Source organism: Chelonia mydas, chromosome 10 (assembly GCF_015237465.2).
Source record: "Chelonia mydas isolate rCheMyd1 chromosome 10, rCheMyd1.pri.v2, whole genome shotgun sequence".
NCBI classification, from domain to species: Eukaryota; Metazoa; Chordata; order Testudines; family Cheloniidae; genus Chelonia; species Chelonia mydas.
Genome location: NC_051250.2, coordinates 3,369,730 through 3,395,771, shown reverse-complemented (window position 1 = coordinate 3,395,771; position 26,042 = coordinate 3,369,730). Strand labels below are relative to the sequence as shown.

The 26,042-nt window shown below is 62.2% G+C and overlaps 1 protein-coding gene across 2 annotated transcripts in view; it reads right to left on the bottom strand.

The window, feature by feature from the left end:
* CASKIN1 (CASK interacting protein 1) overlaps positions 1–26,042 on the bottom strand; it is a 166,358-nt gene that overhangs the window by 21,309 nt on the left and 119,007 nt on the right. Inside the window, exons 7-14 of one of the 2 annotated variants that reach the window (XM_043524006.1) lie at positions 20,983–21,091; positions 19,754–19,862; positions 18,694–18,788; positions 17,279–17,396; positions 12,690–12,908; positions 4,061–4,168; positions 3,649–3,767; positions 2,466–2,553 (exon numbers count right to left, since the gene is read on the bottom strand). In XM_043524006.1, coding sequence (XP_043379941.1) covers positions 2,466–2,553; positions 3,649–3,767; positions 4,061–4,168; positions 12,690–12,908; positions 17,279–17,396; positions 18,694–18,788; positions 19,754–19,862; positions 20,983–21,091 — 965 coding nt within the window. The remainder of the gene's footprint in view (positions 1–2,465; positions 2,554–3,648; positions 3,768–4,060; positions 4,169–12,689; positions 12,909–17,278; positions 17,397–18,693; positions 18,789–19,753; positions 19,863–20,982; positions 21,092–26,042) is intronic. The other variant, XM_037911428.2, reaches the window with a different exon arrangement.

Sequence of the window (26,042 nt, the reverse complement as noted above, 5' to 3'; positions counted from 1 at the left end):
CCCAGTAGTGGCTGCATTTCACCAATGGGCGCCTTTCCTGTATAGCCCATTCATGTCGATGGGGTGCTTGGAGATCCTCCCATGAATCGGGAGATCTAGAGTGAGAGCAGAGTGCGGCTTTTCTGTTTGATCCCACCCTCCTCTGAACTTTGTTAGGGGTGTCTGCATGCACGCCGGGGCTGTGTCTCTTAGCGGGTCTCGGGCCCGCTTCCTGCCACTGGGGCGCTGGCACCCCTAGCCCCTTGGGCTGCGACGCACCAGCAGTGAGTAGCCCGTGTGGCTTTCAGTGAGGCAGCCATCAGGACTCAAGTGGAACAGCACGACGCGGTCTGGAGAACCCACCGCTCTATTTCCTGTCCCACATCCTAGGGCAGCCATGCTCAGACCTCAGTGGGGCAGGAGCCGAAGTAGCCACCAACATTCCCAGAAGAGCCACAGCCGCGTGAATTCAGTGTCCCACTCGCTCCGCTGCTCCAGGTTCTCACAGCCCGAGCATTATTACTTTATCCACTGCAATTGGTTAATAACACAGTAAAAGCCTCCTGATGGAATTATTAACCAATCGAAGCTATTCACCAATCACAGGGTGGCTTAACATCATGTGCCACTTTTTGTAACTGTCCTAGGGCATGTCAGGACGAGACATTAACCCTACAAACGCCAGGGTGCCGGCCTGCCACGGGTGCAGTGCCCCCGCCTTCCACCCTGGGGGTAGCGGTGTATCAGACCTAGAACGGCCCCGGGTCTGACGCTGCTTTTTGGACTCGGGCCCTGGACCAGAGTGCAAAGGCCAGGACTTTCCGACTGGAAACTGGCCCTTCTCCAGCCCCGTCACCAGGGCGGTGCCCCGCTGGGCCCTCTGCTCAGCACACCCAGCCTAGGTCTTTCCTCAGCGGCGAGCTCCAGGTCCAGAGGAGGGAGCGGCTCGGACCCACAGGGATTACGGCATTCGGCTTAGGGCTGCTCTCCCCTCCCCCTGCCTGCCAGCAGCCGGCCATGGGAGCCTGGCTAAGTGACTGGCTCCCAGGGCCCGGCTGAGAACTCACACCGCTCGGTCTCAGGGTTTAGTGACGGGCGTTTGTGCTTTCCCGGCTCGAGCTGTTCGACAGAATGCTGCCGGCTGGGCCGAGTTCCCAGCCCCTGGGTGAGTTCCCAGCCCCCGGGGAGCCTGCAGCCCAAGGTAAGCACTTTGCAATCGGGCTGGTAAAATGGATGCAACCAGCATGGAGGTGAGCAGCAACCCCCCCACCTACCAATCATCCCCCCCACCACACACACCAACCATCCCCCACCCCAACTGTACACACGCACACACCATACACACATACCTCAACCACACACACACACACCCAACCACCCCATACACACACCCCAACCACACCCCCCCAACCCCTCCACCCATTATACACACCCCAACCCCCCCATCCACACCAATCGTACAGATACACACCACCATGCCACACACACACCAATCACATGCACACGCACACACCAATCAATCACACACACACACACCTCAACCCCCCACACACACACAGGCACCCCCCCACACACACACTGCCTTCCACACACATACACCAACCATACACACCCCACATGCCCCAGCCCCCCATGCATGCACACACAGCCCGCACACCAATCACACACACACACACACACATCAACCACACGGCACACAGCCACCAATCACACACACATGCACACCCCAACCATGCACCTCCCCAACACCCATCCCACGCACACACATACCCCACACATTCCCACACACACTCACGCACAAATCACACACACACAAACACCAATCATACACACACCCCACCCCCAACCCCACACGGACACACACACACCCCACATCAATCACACACGCACCTCAATCATGCACGCACACACATTGATCACACACACACACACACACCCCCCACACCAATCACACACGCACCTCAATCATGCGCGCACACACACCGATCACACACACACACCCCCACACACCAATCACACACGCACCTCAATCATGCGCGCACACACACCGATCACACCCCACACACACACACACCAATCACACACGCACCTCAATCATGCGCGCACACACACCGATCACACACACACACACACCACACACAATGCTGCTTGGCACGCAGGGACCAGCGACCAACAGATGGCCCTGGCAGCAGCGCCGAGCCTGCAGGCCGCGGGCAGCACCTTGCTCCCTCGGTTGGCCTGGAGCATGGCCAGACCAACAGCCTGGAGGTGGAGCACACACCAGGACGCACCCTCGCCCTCCCCAGCCCCCTGGCCCCCGACTAACCGAAGCAGGAGAAGGCCTGGCAGCAGCAGAAAGGCGAGAGCGTCATTTTACCCACGCGCTTTCCTCTTGGGCAACAGGAGCAAAAAAATCAACGCCAAGCCCTCGTAGGTACCAAGGGTCAGCCCTGCTCCGAGCGGCCAGGCAGCCACCAGCCACGCACCTGCAGGCGCCTCCGGGGCCTTGGCCGGCCCATCACCCACCACAGACTCTTGCACCGATGCCTTCTGGGACAGGACCGTCGCCAGCAGCTGAAAAAATACACCACCAAGGGTAAAAAATGGGGAGGGGGGGGGCGTCAGGAGCCAGAGACTGTGTTGCTAACGCTGCGGCAGCCGGAGCCGGAGGCGCGGGCGGGCAGGGAGGGGCGCAGCGGATTTTGGATGCAGCAGGGAGTGCGTGAGAACACAGCTCACAGCACAGATGGTCCTTCGCCTCCAGCAAGGGATGGCAGGAGCTGCAGCTCCATCCGGGACACCCCAATTCCAGCCTCACGCACACCTAGCCCCAGCCCCCCGCAGCCATGGGGAGCAGCAGGGGGGGGTCCCCCTCGGCCTGACTAGCCAGGAAGAGGAGCAGAGCATGGCCCCCTGGCCTGGTGGTTCCAGAGCACCGGGCGGAGGGCAGGCGTCTGGAGCCGGGGGCTGTGTGGCTGAGTAGGGGCAGCAGAGCCCAGCCAGCTGCAGCAGCAGCCTGGGGACCCTCTGCCCCATGGAGGAGGTGCAGGGGAGGGAAGGACAGAGCAGCCTGCAAAGGATGGATCTCCTACCCCCAAAGTCACCCTGGTGCCACTCCCAGTGGACAGCCTCAGAGAAGGGCAGGGTCTGCCGGTCCCGCCCCAGGCAGGCCAGTGGGGTGGAGGGCCAGGATGGCGCTGGAGTGCCCAAAGCCCGTTAGGGGAGGGCTGCAGCAGACAGAGCTGCGCCCGACCCCCAGGCCCAGAGCGGGCTGCAGCAGAGACCAATGGATGTGCAGGGCCTAGCGTCTGCCCTGTCATCCCACCCCCCCCGGGCTGGGGACCCAAACACAGCAGCCCGGCAGCGGGCGGAGGGCAGGAAAAACCAGCCCCGGGCAGGCCTGACTGAGCGAAGGGCAGGAATGTGCCCAGCGTACATGGAGCAGAGCACGGGGCAGGCCAGAGGGCTGGAGCGCTCTGGGCCATCTGGCACCTGGGGAAGGAGTGGGTGCCTGGCGAGGGACTGGCTGGTCTCGTTACACCAGGTGCATATGCTGAGAGCGTCTCCATGGTAGGGGAGGACGGGAGATCACCTCACTCCGCTGCCGGCTCCCTGGGGGGACAGGGGCCAAGGGTCACCTGCTGCCTAAGCATACCCAGCCGCCCTTACCTTGACCCCTTCGGAGCCGGCATGCAGGGCATGGCTGCCGCTTCCTGTACTCTGCCCGCTCCCCGAGCTCCGGGCACTGGCCACGCTCCCCGTGCTCCCCAGGCTGCTGCGGTCCCCACCTGCCAACGGGGAGGGAGAGTTAGGTGGCGGGCGATGGCAGGGCACTTCTCCGCACGCCGCGGAGAACGCCTGCTGCGGGCGTGGCCTGGCTTTGAGGCCCCAGCAGAAGCTTCACGCCAGTGTTTCGGAGCCTCCCGTCGGCTGACGAGTGCCACCCCAGCGAGTCCAGGAGAACACCAGCCTGCCACCAGGCAGCAGTAGCCGTCAGCGTGGGGCTGAAGAAGCAGTTCCCAGGACGCGGGATCCGGTGACGAGCCCGCGTACGCACAGACTGATGCAAAGGCGGCTGTACCTGCAAAGGGTTTGCGCAGCACCCAGATCTCTTCCACGGGAGCCGGCATGGCAGCGGATCCGCCCTGCGACGGCGACAGATGCGACGGGCTGTCAGACCCTCGGGAACCTTTGGAGCAGAGCAGAGAGAGCGGCGGTGAGAAGGGGTGTAGCAGCGGGGACCAGGGCAGTCTCACCCAGACGCGCACCCAGGAGGCAGGGATAACTATGCAAGCAAGAATCAGGCTGGGGTAATGAGGTTAGTCCGATCAGGGAGGATGAGGCCCTCTTCTAGCAGTTGAGGTGTGAACCCCAAGGGAGGAGAAACAAAGCAGTTTCTCCTCCCTCCTCCCTTGGCGTTCACACCTCATCCTCCTTGAGCAGGCTAACCTCCTTATCCCTAGCCTGATTCGTGCTTGCATAGTTATCCCTGCCTCTGGGAATTTCCACTACATGCATCCAATGAAGTGGGTATTCACCCACGAAAGCTTGTGCTCCACTACGTCTGTTAGTCTATAAGGTGCCACAGGACTCCTTGCCAATCTCAGGCTGGCATCACTGTGGTGACCAAAGGAGTCTGGCTGGGCACAGCACGGAACCACTGCACCGTCCCTCTGCCCCCTTCTGCTGACCAACCCCACTGGCCTCCTGGGGGCAGCCTCCCAGCCTAGGTAGTGCCAGGCCCTGCGCCCGTGGGCATCACAGGCCCAGGGAGGAGATGCGGCCTTGGCATGAAGTTCCAGGGCAGCTGGGACCCACTGCATTGGAAGACACAGCGTGGACTGCAACAGCTCCTCTCCCCACCCCACAGCACTGGCGCCCTCCCTGCCGACCAGAGGGCAGGGGTCCCCGGGACTCGCACAGAACAGCAAGGCAACCAGCCTCTCTGGTTATTTTAAGTCCGTTGCTTAGGGAGAGCGCGCCCAGCCCCGGCGGCCGAGCAGGTACTAGACTCTCCATCACACCTTGGCCAACACGCAGGGAACACATTTGTAAGGACCCCTTGGGAGCTATCCACACGCAACAGCCCCTCAGTAAAGCTAACCCCTCACTCAGCAAGGGGTACAAGACGAGACTCAGCCAATAATGGCAGGCGTGTGCCGAACAGACGGGCAGCTGGTAAACCACTGCTGAGTCTACGCTCCCAGTGGTTATTTCCTCAGTTGCCGGTGGGCCCCACTCTGAGCTCAGCCCCAGGGGTGCCTGAGGGAGAAACGCATGGAGGAGGGGGTTCCCCGGGGCTGTGGGTAGCACGGCGTGGTGCAGCCGGCTGCAACGGGGCTGCACACAGAGGCAATGTAGCGCAGTCCCCAGCCCCGGCACTAGCTCTCAGGCTACACTCTGGAGGCGTCCGAGACGCGCCATGGGAAAGGGGCTGACGGTGCCCCGGGCAGCGTTTTTACATGGGGAGAGGATGAGGAGCCGTGGATGAACGGCAGTTTAGGCTGAGTAGCAGGAATCAGACCCAAGGCGGGAGCCTCCTGGGCCGTGCCTGCTCCAGAACGTTTCATACCCGGTTCTCAGCCACGGGGCAGCTGCCACCGCCAGCCCCACAACATATGTTCGGGGGAGGGGGGCACAGGCATTTGGAACTGGGAATGACGCTAGCTGGGTGAATGGCCCACAAGGGACCCGAGACCTCTGTCCCATCACTACGAGCCACTGTGCTAGAATTCACCAGCCGCAGATCTGCAGCGACCCCTCGGCCAGACAAACAGGGGCTGACACGGCCCAGCCCTAGCCCGGCTCCCTGCCCCCCCCGCCCCCTCGGAGCAGCAAACACCTGCGGAAGTAGGACTCTCCCCACCCTCGGACATTCACTGGTCACCCCGGAGCCAGAGCCCGTGTCCCCCCACAGCTGGTGGGAAGCTGCTGCCAGGCTGGATTTGGGAGAAGGCAGCTCAGCACCGCTGCAGGGACGACGGAGCTTAACGGTCTCACCAAGCCAGCCTCCTGGCACGGCAAGGAGACGGGAGAGAGACAGACGTCGAAGGCTGGAGTCTCTCGCGAACTGTATCCTGACTAGCACATAGCCAGCGGGCTGGGCCGGGCCGTTGCTCGGGGACGCACAGACCCTTTCCATAATTGGGAACCTTGCTACAGACCCTGCCCCCTCCGCATGGGCCAGGCTTGGTCTGCACTGGGGGCTCCAGGCTCGGCAGGGGGGCTGCGCTGACCCTCACACACTTTGCTAGAGGGGCAGAGCCGCTATTTGCACTGGTGGAGCTGAGCCCTGTGTGCTCTCAGGGTGCGGATCAGCACCACTGGGAGAGGCCTTGGAGAGGAGCCGGGGAGCCCTGCTGGGGCCTGGCCCCTCCACCACAGAGAGCAGGGTGGTCAGTGAATCGCAGCAAAGCCCATTGCTCTGGCGGCCCTCCGAGCACTGAGCGAGCCCGAGGCCTGGCCAGGGAGCCTCAAGACTTGTGAATTCCCCCTACGGAGGCTCGGAGGGCGGCTGCAATGGGCTGAGGGAGGGTGCCAGCAGGGACATCTCTGCAGGCCAGCTGCCAGCACTCCTCCCAATGCTCTGATCTGCTTGACTTTGCTTAGGGGATGGGATGCCAGTGCCCCCAAAGTAAAGGGGGGCTGGACCCTGCTTGTGGTTGGCCAGGGCAGCAGGGCCCCGGTCCCCCGGGATGGGCTCTGAATAAGCGCAGCAAGTCACGACCCAGTGACCTCAGTGCTGCCCCCCAACTCACATGAAGCAGCCCCTCCCTGACTGCAGGTGTAACTCACACGCCGTCAGAGGGGTGGGGGGGTCTGTCCCCTCTAGTGGCACCGAGACCACTTAAAGAGAGAGTTAAATGAGTCTGCTCTACAGCCCTAGCTAACAGCCAGGAGACTTTTAGCTCATGCGGTAGAGACTCGTGCACTAAGCTCCAGAGGTCCCCGGTTCGATCCCGAAGCCCGGGGTCTGTCGGTGTTACACATGGACTGCCCACGGAGCCAGGCACATGCCCGTGCACAGAGGGGGAGCTGAATCCAGCCCTTAGGGAATGTCTGGGAAAACACGGACCTAGGAGCCATTGGGAAGTGACAACACAAGGCCCCAAGTTCCTCATCCGCTGGCCTTCCCTGAGACCTGTGTTTATTGCACCTGGGGAGTCGCTCCCTACGCTTTCCAAGGCCCAGTCAGCGACTCGCTCGGCAGTTGCATGGTCTTAGAAGCCTGGAAACCCCCCCTTGCCTCTAGCCCTGGGTCTGAGGGAGCGGAAGGGAAGGCAGCTCTCTTTGTGCACAGATGATGTCAAAGCGCCCAGCTCTGGGCCCCACGCTGTGATGTTTGCTGGAGAGCCGGGAGAGGGGAGCCCACCCGTGTTATGTAAAGTGAGCCCCACTTGGGGTCTGCAAACAGATCTCTCAGCAGCGAGCGAAGAGATTTAACAAACGGGTCACACTGGCGCCGGGAATTTCCGCTGGATTTGAAGGAGTTTCAAAGTGGGTCACGCTGGGGGCGTGCTCCGCGACTGAGGAAAGCAGCCCTGTGCAGGCAGCGTTCGGCTCTCAGGAGGGTTAAAACAGGCAGAGCCATTTCCCCGCGTGCAGGGCCACACAACGAGGGGTTTGCAGATTGCACCAGGGAAACAGCTCAACCCAACTGCACAAAGACTCAACGCAGCCATTTCCCCGGAGATTCCTGTAAACAAACATGCATTTCTTATCCCCCTGCCAACCCCCGCGCCAGGAAAACCAGAGTTAAAGGGAAGTGGCTCAGCAAACTCTTTCCTCGCACCTGAAAGAGAAACAGAAAAGCTGGTTGAAAAAGGAAATGGAGAAAACTGGAGATTACTCAGCATGCCCCTGGCCTGGCAATGCTCCAAACCAGCTGGAGAGAGACTGCCAGCTCCCACGGGGAAGGGGAAGGTTTGTTAAGAGACCCACGGGTATGATGCTGATGCACCAGAATTTAAACCTTTCATCTGCTCCTGTCTCTATTAGCCCTCTGAAAGGAACAAACACCACTGTCATTCGTTTCCAGATGGGGTCAGGGGCCCGATAGCCTGCTTCTTGGAATGCCCAGGACCTGGAAAACCCAACTGTGGCTGGCTATAGCCATAGACAGGGCTCTGCCAGACCCATGGACTAACTGCATGAGACTAGAAGCAATCAAATTGGCAGCCCAGCCCGGGGGGAAGTTTCCTGCCTGACCCCCGCAGCAGAGCCCTTGTGCATTTCATCCTAGCTGGTGTCACTGCAGATGCTATCTGTATGCATTAAACCACTTCAGTTTGCACACAGGCTGCAGCGCAGGGCAGATTGTGCAGGGTGATAAAGCTACTGCAAGGGCTGGAAGCTGAAAAGAGAGGACCACGGCCTTTAACGAGATGGAACTTGTCTGCTCTGCATTAGCCAGGACTTCATCAGCGCTCAGGCAGGCCAGCAGGGCAGAGTAATGCCCAGTGGAAGGAGACGGCGAAGAGGGAAGTGCAATCTGCCTGAGATTAAACAGAGGGGAAACGACAGGCAGCCCCCTAGGCATGCACCCATCCCGCTAAGGTTTGGCACATTGACCTTTCCTCCACATTATTTTATGGCGAGGCCTTTCTGCATTTCCTCCCTCCATACCAAGCAGCATCGCAGCCTCCGTGCCTTGGTTCTTCCCCAGTGAATTCAGTGACGTACTGACAGACGTCCTCCGTGCACAGAGCAGACACGTCACCCCCCCATTCCCTGGGCACATTCGGTCCTGGATCTCTCTGTGGGTTAATGTTCAACCAGAGGGTGAATTTCTGGAGTCATCTCAGCACTGGCCAGAGACATGACACGTAAGGCACCAACAGCTGCCAGCATCCCTGCCACCCTGGAGCATGCACCATGTCTGCACATCAGGCACGGTTGAGATGACGGGACAGGCTGGGGGGCAGATCAGTGAGACATCCAGTGATGGGGGGAAATGAACCATGAGCAGTGAGTGGTGGCTGGGCCCCGATATGAAATATCTGTTCCCCCGGTAGGTGCTTACAGACTGTAATGAAGTCACCCCTTAACCCTCCCTTTGCTAAGCTAGATGGAGCTCCTGGAGTCTATCACTAGAAGGCAGGTTTTCTAATCCTTTAAACATTCCTGTGGCTCTTCTCGGAGCCCTCTCCAATTCATCAGCTGCCTCCTTGAACTGTGGCCTCCAGAACTGGCCCCGGGATTCCAGCCGCGGCCGAACGTGGGGATAAAAGGACCTCTGCTAGGTTCGGCCACAGCTAACCCAGCTGGGCAACCCGGCCTGGCACCGCAGCAGGAAGCTCACAGCCGGGAACATCCCCGAGAGCGGCAGGGAGAGGATCTAACAAGCCGCCCCCCTCCCGAGCTTCCCCGCTGGGCAAGGCTGTTCCCGTGCCGCCATCTCACAAACCAACCAGGTAGATTAGATGCAGGTAAAGAGTTTAACTGGCCAAAGAGAAGGGGCATAAATACGCTGCTACTGCGCCCGACAGCCACGCTGCCTCCCGCGGGGAGCCAGCCAGCCCCTAGGAGCTATGCAGAGCGGGCGCGGGAAGTGCTCGCAGGGGAGACCTGCACGGCAGTGCCCTGGCATGGCGCTAGGGGGCGCTCTTCTGCTGGAATAGCTACTTTAAGGAGACATCAAAACGAGGTCTGGACCCTCCGTGTGTATCAAAGATCCCGTGGCACAGGTGCTAGACTCATGCCCCGGGCACTCTCCAGCAGGGGAAATGACACATGCCCTGCCTAGAACTGCTCCTACCATTTCAACTCGAGCTTGGGGGTCTCCAGTTCCTCTCCTCACCACCTGCAGGGTCACAGGTACGCAGCCAGCTCGCCGCAGCCACGACCCCCGGGCAGCCTCCGTGCAGCGGACACAAAGGCACGGCCCAGCTTGCACAGAGAAACAAGAGCCACCAGCCCAGGGGGAATTTCGCTCTGCAGAAGAGACCGACGCACTGGAGCGGGATCAGTGCTCACCAGCACAGCTTTTGGGGCACCCTCCAAACCCCGGGGAGCACCTCCAGCAGCCCAGCACTGCCTGCCCAAGGGGAAAGGGCAACCTACTGCCCAGAGCCTCCCATGCAAGAGCCAGCCCCACTTAGCCAGCGTGCCCAGGCTCCCAGCACTAGGTGATGCATACAGGGCAGCTGGAGCCTTGTGTTCTGGGTCTGTACAGCGCCGGGCACAGCAGGGCCCTGGTCCGTGACGGGGGCTCTAGGCGCTACGGTGATACACATACTAAGTACCGGAATCCTCCCAAGATAGCCACAGATCTGGCAGCAACTGGCGTAAGAGGCAAACCCAGAATCCAACTCCTGAGCACGCCAGCCAAACGCTCCACAGCCTTACCCTGCTGCCCACAGCTCCCACCAGCCTGTCTGGCCCCAGAGGAACTTCTCCAGCGCAGCACTGACGGCTCTCCCACCACCCCTACGTCCTCACTGCCCGGGACATCCCAGTGCCACGCCAATCTGCCGCTGCAGCGCCTTGGGCCCAACTAGCCCAAGTCAATGCCGCTGTAAGTGGGTACCAAGCCAGCTCCAGATCAGAAGAGTATCAAGGTATGTTTCTGGTCACCTTTGCACCCCACCTCCCCAGTCTCGGGCCCCTTATGTCTCAAATTACTTCACCAGACTGTCGAGAGTTGCTTCCTGCTTCGCTGGTTCAAACATTCACTTGAAGGCTCTCTGAAAAAAGAACTAGCAGCCCATTGGTAACAAGGAGAGATCCCACAGTCCAGTTGACTTTCCCTTTATTGCTGCCAAGTCCCCTGCCATGCACCCTACAGTGCAGCAAGGACATTGCTGGGCAAGTCCCCACACATGCTGTCCTGGCAGCAATGTGGAGAGTGGGGAGCTGTGCAGCTCAGGAGGGGCATGACAATGGTCTCAGAGCAGCAATGCAGGCCCTGTGACATTATCACATGCTTGCAGTGAGCCAACTCTTGCAGTATTTGGTGTCTATCTTAAAGCCCAGCTCCTGGAGTCACAGGATTCTGGGAGAGTCTCAGCTTCTGCTTTTCTCACAGCCCTTGTGGTTGCAGAGAAAAGCCTGGAAATGTGACCTGAGTGTGCCCCGAGGCCTCTGAAACCAGAAAGCAAAGAACCCCCCACATTAATTATCAGCATCGTTCAATCTCTCGATTGCAAGCCAATCCGGTGATTTGGGGGACCTGCCTCTGGATTCTTAACAGTAGGGGTTAGCCGTAGTGCCCATTTATTCTTGTCTCTCACGGCAGACTGTCAGCAGAGAACTCCCCATTCCCTCCCCGGGTCACTAGTGACCCTGCAGATTGCTCCAGCCCAAAGGGTCAGAACAGCCCCCATTGTGTACATCCCTCTCCTCATGAGTTTCTGTGACTCTGGGCGCTTCCCTCAGCCAGGGCCGTAAAAGCGGAGAGTCAGCTTCGCCGCCCGGCTCTCCTGCTGAGCTAGCCCAGTGCTGGTGCCTTTGGCTTCTCGGCACTGAAAACAGAAGGGTTTGAACCAATCTTTGTTTTGTTTTCAGCCATAACATCATGTTTAGAACTTGGCTTCCGCAACACCTTTCACAGTTACAAGATCTACACCTTGGGGCCGATTCTTGCTGACGATGGGCCCGATTCTCCACTGCCAGGCCCCTCGTGTGTTCCTTACACCCCAGTGCAAGGTGGGTGCAGAACAGACGGGCAGTGTCTGACACTGGTTTGGCACAAGGAGCAGGAGGATGGCACACCAGGCCCAACGGCTGCAATGTAGAAGTCTCCAGGGCTCGATGTTTTTGGTTGTAATTAGACAAGCGCTTTAAATGTTAGCATGGCTCTTAATTAGGAGAAGCTCCAGGAGCCCAAGCATTTGCTGTGCTGGGCAGCCCGCGACACACACCGATGCTGTCTCGTCGAGGGCTGCCTGTCTGGCATTCAGATGAGTGGCTGGCACTGCGTGTACCGGGGAGCTGCTGCGGTATTAGACACAGTGCTAGGCTGCCTGGCAGCAGACGGGGAGGAAAGGAGGCAGAGAGTCAAACCAGCAAGGAACAAATCGGGGTCCGCACACCTACACTCAGCTGGTCCCACTGAGCCAGCGGACCCACGGCAGAGGACAGCCCCACCTGCTTGGTTGCTGTGGCATCAAACGGGCTCCGAACATCAGCCCTGCCCAGGACCCCCTGTGCCCCAGAGCCCTCTCCACGAAACAGCTCCCCGTGACCCTGCTGCATCTGGGCAGCAGCTTGGCAGGGAACCACAGCAGCTGTAGACCTCAACTGTACCAGTAGCCTCCAGCTGGCTACAGAGTGCTGGTTCCCACCATGGCACTTTGACCACCCAGTGCAAGACTGGGGTTTGGCACCTGGTGGAGTCAGAATGAGGAGAGCATTCTGCAGGCATGCCCCCTCTCTGGCCCATCCTGCAGACGCATGTCACGGTTCTTTATAGGGCAGAGCGCCGAGTGAATGGGCCGAGGGCGGTGACCGCGGACGGCAGCCACCCTCCGGCTAGGGAGTTCTGCAGCCCGAAGGACCATTCGGGACACGCCCCCAACGTGGGCAGGGAGTGACCATAATACGTCCATCATGCCACACTCATGCCACAGCCACTCTGGAAAGAAAAGGGGTGGGGGTTGGGCAGACACCCCCGCTCGCACACGCACCAAAGCAAACCAAGGGGGAGGGGAAGGCAACCCAAAAAAGGAACACAAACCAAATGAAAACCCATGAAGCGAGCGGTGAACTACCTGGTCCATAAGGCAGCTCCTCTGCAGTGCTATGGGGGAGCCTGTGATAGCCAAAGGAACTGAAAAGAGGCAGATGGGAATGTGGTGGAGGAGGTGGAGGTGGAGGCAAGAAATGGAACGGATGGGACGAGGAGTCACCGTTAAGCACAGCCGCCCTGGGAGCTGGGAGCGGGATCTTTTGGTAGTGGTGGGGAATGGTGACTGCGCCCCACGGACCTGCTAATAAAAACATAACAAGAGACAAAATGAAAAAGAAGCAAATAATCAAGAGACACGTAAAGCCACCAAAACCAACCGGCCAAAACGAAAGCAAAGCCAAGCCAGGAAGGAGCGCCGCATCGCACCCGGACCCCTCGGGAATCCAGCCCCTCTGGGCTGCAGGGACTGGACCCAACCCCAAAGGGCAGATTCCAGCTCCCCGCCATGAGAGCCTCCCCGGTGCCGGCCGGCTGGAAACCAACAGGCCACAGAACTCCAGGCGGCCTCTCTCCAAACCCAAATGGAGCAGCAGTGCCTGGACTGCACAGTTGCTAGCTGGCAGAGACCAGAACCCGCTGTGCCAAGCACTCTGCCCTCGGCTCCAGGACAGGCAACGAGCGCCATCAGGGCCCGAGGCTCAGGCGGACCCTCAACTTCCCCTTGACGCATGCATGACCTCGCAACCAGTGGGGGGCAGCAGTGTGCGGACTCCCACTAGCACCTCCCAGCCAGAGCTGGGGAGGCAAATCGCTCGCGCTGACCCCAGCACTGTCCCTGGGAGCGACACCAACCACCCTCCAGAGCGGGACACGGCCATCACCATGGGACAAGGGGCTTGCACACACACAACCTGCCCCTCCGCTGGGTACACCCAGGGACAGCCAGCGACTGGGGCAGGCGCAGGAGCCGCACGCTGGCTTCCCGCTGCTAGAATAACATCCGGGATTAAGAAGCGTGAGCCATCCAGCACTCAGCTCTACACGTAGCTCTGGAAACGAGACTCCAGATCCCGCACAAGCAGGCGGCAGCCTGGCCCGTCACAGCCCGACGCACACTCTGGGTCCAGCAAAAGCCACCCGATCATGTCCCCCCCATTCACACCCCAGGAAGAACTCCCCCTCCTCTGCTCCCTGCACAAACACCCCAGCCCCTGGCCTCCTGACACCTGGTTCCCTGGGCCAGCCATTGAAGCTGGTGCGTTTTCCATCTTTGGGAGCAGGTCTCAGTGCTCCAGGTGTGCTGGGGAGGGGCCCCATTTGCCTCTTTCGTCAAAGCCAGGGGAGGCACCTGGAGGACAGAGAGGGCGCTTTGATCAGAGGGGGCATGAAGGCCCCAGCACTGCATGTAGCACAGAGGCCTTGAACTCACCGCAAACATGCAACCCCCAAGGTCTATCGTAGGACCCTGGCAGCTGCCACTCCAAGGCCCTGGCTGGCACCAAGGCTCAGAGCCCAGAACGGAATGGCGAGAGGCCGAAGATTTACAGCTAATGGGATTACTTTCCTTGCAGTGCCAAATGAAAAACACCCACAGCTCTCCACGAAGAGCGGGACGGATCTGCGTCTCCACCAGGGAAACAGCCCCTGAGCCATGGCTGCGGGGTCTCATTGCTTTGAGGAACCCGCCTGCTTTCTGCAGCTTGCCAAACTAAAGACAAATCTCCTGGTCTCCCTGATCTGCAGTGATAACCACAGCTCTGGCACAAGCTGATGTTCATAGAATCATAGAATATCCGGGTTGGAAGGGACCTCAGGAGGTCATCTAGTCCAACCGCCTGCTCAAAGCAGGACCAATCCTCGATTTTTGCCCCAGATCCCCTAAATGGCCCCCTCAAGGACTGAACTCACAACCCTGGGTTTAGTAGGCCAAGGCTCAAACCACTGAGCTATCCCTCCCCCGAATGTTCTTTCGGCGCATTTCTGTGCCCTGGTGCCATCAGCCAGTGTTGGAAAAATCGCCCCATAACAGAGCCTCTCCCTGCCTTGCTCTCTTCAGACGCCCAAAGAATGAAAGGTTACCCAGGTCTGGCTCATTTCAGCTCTAGCGCGAAGGTTGCCACCCCCTGGGTGTGCCCCATGACCGCCAGCTGGGCTAAGACCCCACAGTGACCGCGGAGCCAGGTTAGAACTCGACAGCAGATGGGATCCAGTCACCGCGCCGCTGGACGCCACCCCCATGACCGCGCCACTGGGCTGAGCCTGGGCCCGCTCCCTGCAGCAGTCCTTGGATCCTGCTACCGGGACGGTGCAGAGCCTGTGGTCCAGCGGCTCCTCAGCTAACGCACCACGTCACCGCAGCTCAGCCAAAGGCATGCCGCGATCCACGGGACCACCCTGGCTGAATCGCTCCCTGCCCGTTCCTTGGGCTTTCAAGTGTGGCTCTCTGAACAGCGACGCGGAGTCGGCAGCTCCGCGCACTTGGTCTCCCAGGACTCCGGGGCAGAGGGATTCAGGTTACCAATCAGGAGGTGGCTTTTCTAGCCGACAGCCCTGCAAAGAGCCTGGGATCTGAGCGCCAGGCCGGGCTGTGCCCGCAGTGCCCCTCATCCCCAAGGACAAAGGACAAGGCCCCTGCCTTAGGAATCCCACGCGGCCCCATTGCCTTGCCCAGGTTTGCCCTGGTGCAGCCAGTCAGGGCTTGACTCTGCCGGCAAAGCACAAGAGGGAATGGCTCCAGCTCAACCCCCAGGGCCGCGCTTCCTCCCCCTCCCCACCTTGAACTCAGGTGACCCAGGAAAAGACGACAAAAGGTGGAAGGCAGGGGAGAATGAGGGCCCCAGGGTGGGTTAATAGGGCTGGCACGGGGGAAAGCGTCTCGATTTGTAAGCTGAGCGAGTCGGATCTGACACCCCTGAGGCCAGGGTGACCCGACACCCCGTTCTGAGAGCCACGTTCCAGAGCACAACAGCCTTCCCAGAGCGTGGGGAGGGGAGGATCTCTGGGCTCTGGCGGGTCTCCAAGGTCTGAGCTGACCTCTTCCGACACGCTCGTTTTCACCCCGATGCAGCCCCTGCTGCCCGAGCCCGGAGCCAGCTTCCTCCGCAGACTCAGGAGCCGCAAAAACCTCTCCTGACAGGTGACGCCGCAGACAGGTCAGGACCCTGGTCTGGGGGGAGCTGGTGAACGGTGAAAACTGGCCTGTGCGAGGCAGGGGCTCTGCCGTAGACCCCCCAATCCTATGGGCATGAGACACACAGGAATTGCAGCCAGAAACCCGACTGCCTGGGCAGCCAGCTCGCTGAGCAACTGCTGTCCACACACCCCTGGGGTGCGCCTAGGCATGGCCAAGGAGCTGCTCTCGCCCCTGCGGGGTGTACCCCATCGCAGGGCGTGGGCTCCCCACCTAGGAAAAGCTGGGAGTCACTCCAGAGCCATTCCACGGGTTGGCCAGCAGGGGGTGTGCAGGAGAAGCTCTTCCAGCCCCTCCCCAGCAGACCCCCTCTGCACCCGGCTAGCATGTGGCTTCTACCAGCTGCCCGGGCATCCGCTCCCGCCCCCCAGGTACTCTCCCAGCCTGCCCCACCCCGCCAAACCCCACTGGGTGCTCTCCCCCCGTCTGCCCTGCCCCACCCCCCCCACCAAGCACAACCCCAGCCCTCTCTAGGAGCAGGGTCAGAACCCCAGAGCCGCCCCAGCTAGAACGAGACACGCTCCAGTGCAGAAACCTCCCCCACTCCCGGCACCCAACCCCGCTCCACCTCGCAGGCAAGCCCCTGGCATCGCGCCCCGAAGAGCCACGCCCAGGCCCATGGAGGGCATATGGCCCAGAGGGGAGATCCCCTCCGCTGCCGGTGTGGCCCATGAGAGCTGATCTCCGCTGGCAGGGAGAGAGCAAAGGGCCGCATGGCCCAGCCTGGATGGCAGTGGGTGCAGGCCAGCACAGAGGGTGGGCACTGCGTGCCCCCATGGCCGGCTGCAGTGCTCAGCATGTGCTGAGCTTTCGGGCTGGTTGGCCTGCATAGCCTCCCCTCCCCGGGGGCAGGGTGCCACAAGCCAGCCGGTCACTGCGCCCCTGCAGGGTTTGCACGGGAACAGGATCGTGGCCCCTTGCCAGCTCCAGCAGCTCCGGTCCTCAGGGGTGGTGCTACAAACAGCTGCTGTGGAGAGGAGCAAGGCCCTGGGTGTGGGGAGGGCAGACGGGCTACTAAGAACAGAAATCCGGGGCCAGATTCAGAGCAGCGGTGCCGGGAGGGGAGACTTCCCGCTCCGCGGCAGGGCAGCTATGACCCGTCCCATAGGAGCTCTGCCAGCTGGGAGCTGCGCAATCAGCTCTGGCCACGCCCCTTCCCCAGCCAGCCACGCCCACCGTTGAAGCCACGCCTCTCCCCGCAGGCCCCAGGCCACACCACGTGGGACCTTGGCCACGGCCGAAGCCCCGGAGGAACCTGGCCCCGCGCTCCCATCTCAGCTGAAGGTCGGAGCAGGGCTCGCACTGGCAGGGTCCCTGCTCCTGGCGGCATCTGGCAGTGCCCCTTGCACCCTCCCACGCTACCCGTGGGGCTTATGGGGCTTGCAGGCCCATCCGGGGAGACCCAGCCCAGGCCCGGTGCCCGGGTGCTGGGTGCGGAGGCGGCAGGCGGGGGCGGGGGTTGGGGAGGGTCGGGTATTTGCCTGTGCGCTTGCTGATCGCTTCCACGAGGCTGGACGGGAAATAGCCCACGCGGTCATTGCCGGTCCGGTTGTCGTGGATACAGCCCTTCCACCTGCCGTCCGCATGCTGCTCCAGAACCTGCACAACAGAGAGGCCCGGAGAGGGGGGCGCTCGCGGGCGGGCCCGGCCGTGGGGACGGGAACCACCGGTGAGAGCCAGCCGGCGGAAGAGAAGGGGCAACATCCTGCTCCAAGCGCCTGCCAGCGAGGGCTGGTACCCCGGGCCGGCGGCTGGTGGTCTGCTGCACCCATCTCGGCAGCAAGGGGGCAGCGGCACTGGGAGGGACCGTAGGGAACGGCCCGGCGCTGGCCAGGCGGTGGGGTGGGGCAGGGACCGTAAGAAATAGCCCGGCGCTGGCCAGGCGGTGGGGGGGCAGGGACCGTAGGGAAGGGCCCGGCGCTGGGGGGGCAGGGACCATAGGGAACGGCCCAGCGTTGGCCAGGCGGTGGGGTGGGGCAGGGACCGTAAGAAATAGCCCAGCGTTGGCCAGGCGGTGGGGGGGAAGGGACCGTAGGGAATAGCCCGGCACTGGCCAGGCAGTGGGGGGGCAGTGACTGTAGGGAACGGCCCGGCGCTGGCCAGGCGGCGGGTTGGGCAGGGACCGTAGGGAATGGCCCGGCGCTGGCCAGGCGGTGGGGGGGCAGGGACCGTAGGGAATAGCCTGGCGCTGGCCAGGCGGTGGGGGGGCAGTGACCGTAGGGAATGGCCTGGCGCTGGCCAGGCGGTGGGGGGGCAGGGACCGTAGGGAACGGGCCGGCACTGGCCAGGTGGCAGGACTAGAGGGGCAGGCAGAAGGGGCAGCCCATGTCCATCTCTGCCCAGGCACGACTCTGAAAGCGACCAAGAACGCGTAAGGGGCCGAACTCGGTGACCGACGGCTCAGACGTGGGGGGCGAGTCTCCTGCCAGCCCACGGGCTTGGGTGGCAGCCCCATCCCCCCAACATGGGGGCGGGCTGCTCCCATCTCTGCAAGCGCTGGTTGTGGCCGGAGCGCCTCTGCCTTCTGCCTCCCTGCCCAGCCCCTCGCTATGGGGGCAAGGGCTTCTCTAGTCCTTTCCCATCCCGGCTAGTCCTGCCTTCTCCGACCGGGCTCTTTCTACCCTCCTCGGCATTGGTCCCGCCACCCACGGCCCAACTGCAGCCTGAGCCCACCATTGCGGGTGTGCCAGCAGCTGCCTGGGCAGCTTGGTGCCAGCGAAGGGCTCCTGGCTTGGGGCACCAAGGGGCAGTAGGCTCCTCCCTTCCCGTGAGCAGAGGGGGGCTGAGGGGCAGGCTGCTGGAGGGAGGGGACTTGGGTCATGGGGGCCGTGAACCCAGCCCTGGCCTGGCCCACCGCTGCCGGCACTGACCGCGCCCGGCTCTGCAAGCAACTCACGGTGATGACGTCCCCGGCTTTCACGTTCAAGCTGGTCAGGTCGTAGTTGTTGCAATAATCTTTAACGGCCCTGACCTGCAGCGCCGCCGAGGCATCTGCCGAGAGAGCAGGAGGGAAGCGTCGGAGAGAAAGCTCCACAAAGTAACCTCCCTCCCCCGCCCCCCAACAAGAGCTCTGGGCTCCCTGGCGAGTAACAGGGGACAGGAGTCCCCTGTAGCTAGAGGAGCGACGAGAGAGCACCCACTGCTCCAGCAATGAGCCGCGCCAACCCGAACCTGCATGAGCGCTAGACCGGACTATCCTGTTCAGCCACGAGCAGGCGCCATGTGTAGCCGAACCTCAACCAGGCCCGGCAGAGCATTACAGGATCCTAGGATGAACACAGTGGGTGTCCAAGCGAGCTCTGTGCCCGGTCCACATCCGGTACAGAGCCCCTGCCAGGGAGCCCACAGCCCTTTGCAGAATCAGAACCGAGTCACCTGCCACTGACAGGCAGCCACCTCTGGGGAAAAACGTGGCAGCTGTTTAACAGCAATACCGCTGAAGGGCTGAGGACAGTGATAACGGACATGACTGTCCTGGAGCAGGAGTTAGGCCAGGGCACCAGGGCTAACAGCCCTGCGCATGCGCCCCAAGCAGCTCTTGAGTTGATACACTCGACCTTCGGAGGTGGGTCAGAGTCCAAGCCCCAAGCCCATCAGGTGGCCGGGAGCTCCCTGCGCGCGGCTCTGCCTGGGCTGGCCAGACACTGGGCCACAGATCCCCTTCCTGGTGCAGAGGAGCCGCGACTTCGCCTCCTGAGTGTTAAACGCCTCAGCCGGGGGGGGAACATGAGGGGCCGCGGCGTGAGCCCAGAACTCACCTCCCACCCCAGGGCGGCAGAGCAGCTCAGAGCCGGCTGGGAGTCACCGCCCTGCCCTTGGCAACAGCAGGGCAGGCAGGGGCTCTGCTCCCGTCAGCACGGATGGCAGCCAGCGGAGCGCACTGCTCCCCCACCCTGGTGGGAAGAGAGGGGACCCCGGGCCCCCCAGCACCCGCCCCTGGAGGGAACCCCCCGTACCCCGCAGCATCTGCTTGATCTCCTTGCTGGCTTGGGTGGCGGTGAACTGGTGGACGATGTCCAGCGCCGTCTGGCTGTAGGTGTTCCGGATGTGGGCGTTGATCCCGCTCTGAAATACGGAGAGACCGATGCGGGGAGCTCCAGGCTGGCCACGGAGCTGCCCCCCCCCACCCCCGGCCACAGCAGCCACACCCAGCCTGCCGGCAGCTCAGGGGTGCCACAGCGAGACCAGCAACTCCCGCTGGGACAGACGCCCACATGCTCTCGGCCTCGTGAGCCACGCGTGGGCTCAGCAAACGCCCCCCCCCAGGCTAGCACCACCCAGCCAGCTGCACCGTGGGAGCTCAGTGGAGGCCTGGGATTGGGCGAGCACTGGCCAGTGCCCACTGCATGGGCAGCATGTGGTCTGCAGGAACCAGCGCGAAACCCACGGGGTGATTGGGGGCGGGCTGGTTATAGGGGACTGGGGGGGTCACAAAGCCAGTGTGAGTCAGACCCTCCCCTCCCCTGCAGTCCAGGGCGAGTCAGCGCCCCACTCCTGGCTCTGCCCACGGGGGGAGGAGAGCCCAGGAGGGCCCCATTTCTGCAGGGACGCCCCCTGGACGCGACAGAGGCCGAGCGGGTTTCCACATTGGACTCTCTCTCTTGGCCCCCCTCCTTCCCATTCACTTCCTCCTCTCAGCGGCCCCCCGCTGCGGTGCATCGAGCAGCAGCAGAGCCCCCCAAGTCCAGAGCGAGGGGCTCCTGCTGGCACAGCCGGGGCAGGGGGCAGAGCCGCCGCGCTGGCTGGGTAACTGGGGCAGGGGGTGAGCAAACACGACAGCCAGTGGTGCCCCAGCCCTGGCATAGCCGAGCCGCCCTGGGGCCGAGCTCCCAGTCGCCGGCCTCCTTCTGCCGCCTTCCCCCGACAGAGCGCCCCCAGGAGGGTGGGCTCCAGGAATGACTCAGCCACACCACTCGGCATGGCCCAGCGCCCCAAGGACATCGGGGGCAGCTGGGCAGGGGGACGCTCATTTCACGGTCCCCTGGCAAGCCAGGCTGAGACCCTCCTGCACTGGAAGGGGCCCTCTAATGCCCTGATCCTGCCCTGGCAGAGCCGTCCATGGGGAACGGACCACGTCCTGTTCCGGCGCCAGCCCTGCTACCCCAAGACAGGAGAGCTCCCCTGCCCCGTTCAGCAGCTCCCCCCGCCCCCCCCAACACATGCAGCATGACACAGGGGCCCTTACATCCAGCAGGAGGCGCACCACGTCCGTCTTGCCGCACAGGGCTGCCTCGTGCAGGGCTGTGCCCGCCTTGGTTTGCCGGTTGATGTCGATGCCAGCCTGCAGCAGGAGCCTGCCAAGACCGTGTCCAACAGGGGTTAGTGACGCGAGCCGGGGGAAGGGGGGAGAACAGGGGCAGGCGGGTGCAAGCTCCCCACATGCAGCTGCCCCGGCATCCCTCACTCCTGACCGGCAGCCCCCCTGCCCCACAGCTCTGGTGCTGCCCCTCAATCCCGACCCGCAGCCCCCTGCCAGCCCAGCCCTGGGTTCCCCCCTGCAACAGCTTTACCAGTGCCCCTCACTCCTTACCCGCAGCCCCCTGCCAGCCCTGCCCTGCCCCCCAGCTCTGGTGCTGCCCCTCAATCCTGACCCACAGATCCAGGGCAGGGGCTGCTGTTTATGCCAGATTCTGTCTGGTATTTCGTCCCGCACCCCAGCCCCTCTCGTGGGTGTTTTTCCCTTGAGTTGCCGAAGCAGGAGACTTGCTGCGCTCGTCCCACTGGTGCCCACGTTGGGCGGGACCCAGCTCGGAGGGACTCAGCCCCTGCCCCACCCGTGGGGCATGCAGTGGGGCACCTGCGCTCTGTTCCCCCCACTCCGCACCCCCACCAGCCAGCTGGGACATAACCGGCAGCCCCCCACCCGGCGCCCCCACCCACAGACACGCCTGGGATTGCGGATGGGCCCGGGAGACGAGCGTGTGACTCCAGCCCTCCCCCTCCACACTGCAGGGCCCGGGGCAGCAAGGGACAGGGGCTGGGGGTGAACAGAGAGGCGGCTGCCTCCGTCCCGGCTGCAATCACAGCAGGTGGGAGCAAACCTGGCACTGCCAGGAGCTCCTGCCACAGGCGGGTGGCTGTGAGGTGCGAAGCCAAGGGGCTGGGGGGGGGTCCCGTCTCATCTGCACTGCCTGGCCCCGCATGCCTTAGCCACCTGGGCAGAGCAGCACCCACCGCCGGATCCCACCCGGGCACCACCCGCACAGGACTCTGCCACTTCAAAGACACTGCCTGGCCCTCCCGCCTGGCCGTGAACTACCACGAAGGAGGGGCAGTGCTGAGCCACGGGGCCAGCCTGCAGCGGGCAGACAGTGCAGCAGTGGGCACAGCCCTGCACCCAGTGGGAGCAGAGCACGCCCAGAACATCACAGGATCAGGCCCACGATGCCAGTTCTCCCAGGTCGGGCCCCTTGTCACCTTCCTCCCAGGCCCACGCAGGCCAGCACAACACACACACGCTTCCTGGGGCAGTCGGCCATGCCAGCGCTGCCAGGGGCAGGCACCCGCCCCCAGCCCTCTGACCGGCCTGGCTCCCTGCACGTGCTCCGAGTCACGTCGGCTGCCAGACGCCGGGACTGGCCCACGTGATCCTCGCCCTGTTCTGGTCACTCCCTCTGAGGCCCCTGGCTCTGGCCTCTGTCAGAAGACAGGACACGGGGCTGGCTGGGCCATCGGTCTGACCCCGCGCAGCCGTTCGTACGTTCCGATGGCAGAAACCCAGGCGTGCTGCGCCCGGCCCCTCCTGTCGGGGAGCAGGGAGCCAGACTCCAACCTGGCTCGTGCAGCATGAGTCCTGGGGGCCGCGTTTTAAAGGGGGCGAAGAATGACCAGGGAGGATACCGGGAAGAGCCACAAAAGTGCTTCAAGGGCTGGAGAAAACAGCCGAGAGAGACAAACAGCTCAGCCTGTCCAGCTTGGGCAAACCAGACCGAGTGACTTATTACAGCGTCTAGGCCAGTGGGGAGACGCTAAGGGTGGTAAGGACCAGGACCCAGCAGAGACAGGCAGAAGAAGAGCCAGTGCCTGGAAGCTGAAACCAGACAAATTCCAGCTCAAAATAAGGCACGACTTGTCACCGGGGAGGGAAGAATGAGCTGCCCAGGGACCTGGTGGATTGTCCATCCCACGAGGGCTTCAAATTGAGCCTGGGAGATGCTTTAGTCAAACCCAAGCTCTTGGGCTCGGTGCCGGAGTAACTGGTGACATTCTCGGACCCGGGCGAGGTTCAGACGAGATGAGCAATGCTCCTTTCCAGCCTTCAACTCTATGCCAAAGCAGCTGGATTATTGAGTGAAACCACCCACAGGCCCAGCTCCAGCCCCAGCTCACTCCTCTCCTCCTCAACAAGAACCCCGCGGGATGCCCGGGTTGCCCAGAGGCTAGAATTCGGTGGCAGGACCTCCTCCCGGCTATGCCGTCAGCCCAGCGTGACTCTCTGAGCTCCAGGGAGAGTTTGCGAAGATGCCAGGGAGAGAAACCCATTGTTCTTCCCTTGGAGAACGCGCCTGGCTAGCCAGGAACCCCTGAGCTCCAGCCACCCTCGGGCTGCTGGCTTTAGCAGAGGACGCTAGAGAAACGTATACGGAATCCAGGCTCGATTTGCTGGAGACACAAGAACACCCAGCATGGGAAACGGAGCAGCCTCGCTGCAGCGAGCGAGACACAGGAAGCAAAGGGCCAAGAGCTCTGCCGTTGGAGCGATGGAAGGGGCTGGCGGGGAGGAAGGGAGTTATTTACCCCTTCCCGTAACACATGAACCAGGGGGCACCCCATGAAATTAACAGGCAGAGGGTTTAAAACCAACAGAAGGAAGTGCTTCTTCACACAACGCACCGTCAACCTGTGGAACTCCTTGCCAGGGGATGCTGTGAAGGCCAAAGTATAACTGGGTTGAAATAGTAATTAGACACGTTCATGGAGAATAGGTCCATCAGTGGCTATTAGCCAAGATGGTCAGGGACACAACCCCACGTGCCAGGTGTTCCTAAACCTGCCAGAAGCTGGGAGTGGATAATAGGGGATGGATCAGTCGGTAATTGCCCTGTTCTGTTCATTCCCTCTGGGGCACCTGGCATTGGCCACTGTTGGAGACAGGACACTGGGCTAGATGGACCATTGGTCTGACCCAGTGTGGCCGTCTGTATGCAGTACCCCAGGGGAGGAGAAGGTTCCTGGGACAGCGTTTACCAGACTTGCCCCGCTGAGCAGTTACTCGACGAGCAGCCCCGAGGGCGTACGCTCCTGTTTTGTAGCCCTCCGTGTGGGCCGGCCCCCCTTTGTGGAGCGGAACACAGGCCATATCTGGGGCCCTGAAACAAGCCCTGGGACAGCTCCACCCTAGAAGAGGGAGATCCCAGGGGGGGCACTGACTTAACTCTACCAGCAGCCGGGGTGGGGGGCACGGCTTTTCAAAGTGCTGTGTCGCCACTGGGGGAGCCATTTCATCGCCCGCCCCAGAAGAGCCAGGGCTGGAGCGAAGGCGGGACACAGCTGGCCTCCCGTAGGTCTCGGCCCACCCCCCAACTCACAGCGGAGGTCAGACCTGCCGAGGTCTCCCCTGTGCTGCCTAGGAGTGGGGTGCTGAAGTGCCTTTGCAAAGCCCGGGCACCAGGCTGCACCAAAGCCCCGACGGGATACGATGCCGGAGGCTGCTGCTGGTGCCCCTGGGGAGGGGTGAGCACAGCCAGGGACTCAGGACATCTCCCCCGTCCCATGGCCTGGTTGGACCAGCTCCCCCCCAGACCTGCACCCATGTGCCACGGACGCTGCCCTTTCCCCTCCAACCGCCCCGGCTGGCAGCAGGCTGCACGCGGCCCCCAGGTGCGGGAGTCAGGGCTCCACCCAGTGACTGGCAAGGGGCACGGGTTTGCTAGAGCGGGTTATTTTCAATGAGCTGCCCAGGCTGTGGAGCTGGCGAGCACCAGTCCGTGATCTCTGTAGAGCAGGCAAAGGAAGAGGGTCAGGCCAGGCCTCGGAGTGAAAGAAACTCTCTCCGGAGGACGCTGCCAGCTGCTCACACCCCCCCCTCAGCCTGGCAGCCGTGAGCTGCACTGCACCTCCGCAGGCGAATGCCGTCCGGAGATGCCCAGGAGGGTGGGGAGCTCGGCATTACCACCGATGAGGTCAAGAGTCGGATCCAGCACGACAGCTGCTGCCAGGCTCCGAGATTAGCCACCAGGCTCCGGCGCCTCCCGCTGAGACCTGAACCCTCATTAGAGGGCGTCAAGCCCCAGGCAATTTGCTAAATGAATCCAGCAGCCAGGAGAGGCCTTGCCCTCACTCCGCTGCCCCAGGGGGGAAGACGGAGGGGGTCCTTCATCCCATTGCCAGCCCTTCACAGGCCCATGACCCCAGCCTAGCAGGTCTCTCCCCACACCAGGGCCATCTTGGGTCACATGGGGGCAGCCGGAGCGGGGTACTGCAGCCACTCACAGCTGTAGACGGTGGTGCAGCCCAGAGACACAACAGCTGCCAGCATGCGACACAGCCAGACCGCTCAGATCCAACCTGAGCTCCAGCAGGTGAACGGCAGAGCTGGGCACAGAGCCCAGGTGTCCTGGCTCCCAGGCCATGCAGGACATTGGCCCGATTCTCTCGGCTCCCACTAGGCTCTTGGTCCAGCCCCTGCACCCGTGTGTCTGACGTGCACAACGGAAGCCAGCTCCCAGCTCTGCCCCTGGCTGGCTGGCGACCGTGGGAGAGGCCCCGGGGTGGTGGCAAATTCCTGGCAAACTGGACATCTTTGGGGGCAAAATCTCCACCTGTCAAATGTTTTCAGGTTTTAATTAAAAAAAAAAAAATGGCAACGAGGGTCAGAGTTTGACAAGTGCACCCAGGTGTTTTCAGTTCCAGGTTTTTGATGAAAACCAGCAAGAATTCAGAGGAAAAATATTTTGCTTTCAGCAAAGGAGAAAATCCTGTCGGGAGCCTGAGAGCATGCGCTGGGCGGGGGGCGGGGGGGGGTGTGAGGGGGGTCCAGAGGCCCCCGCTGTTTGCCCAGGGACCCAGAAGTCCAGATTCAGAACCCAAGGGGCAGAGAGCAGAGGTAGGGGGAGGACAGTCCATCCCTAAGGCCCTGTCTACATGAAGGAATTGACCAGCAAAGCCATCCCCGAGTGACTCCCCAGCATAGACGTTCTTCTGGAACAGAATCACTTTTATTCTGGAAGAATTACTCTGCTTCCAAGAATTACTCCACTTCTCTTCCGGAATAGAGTGTCCACACAGTAGCTAGTCCGGAGTAGC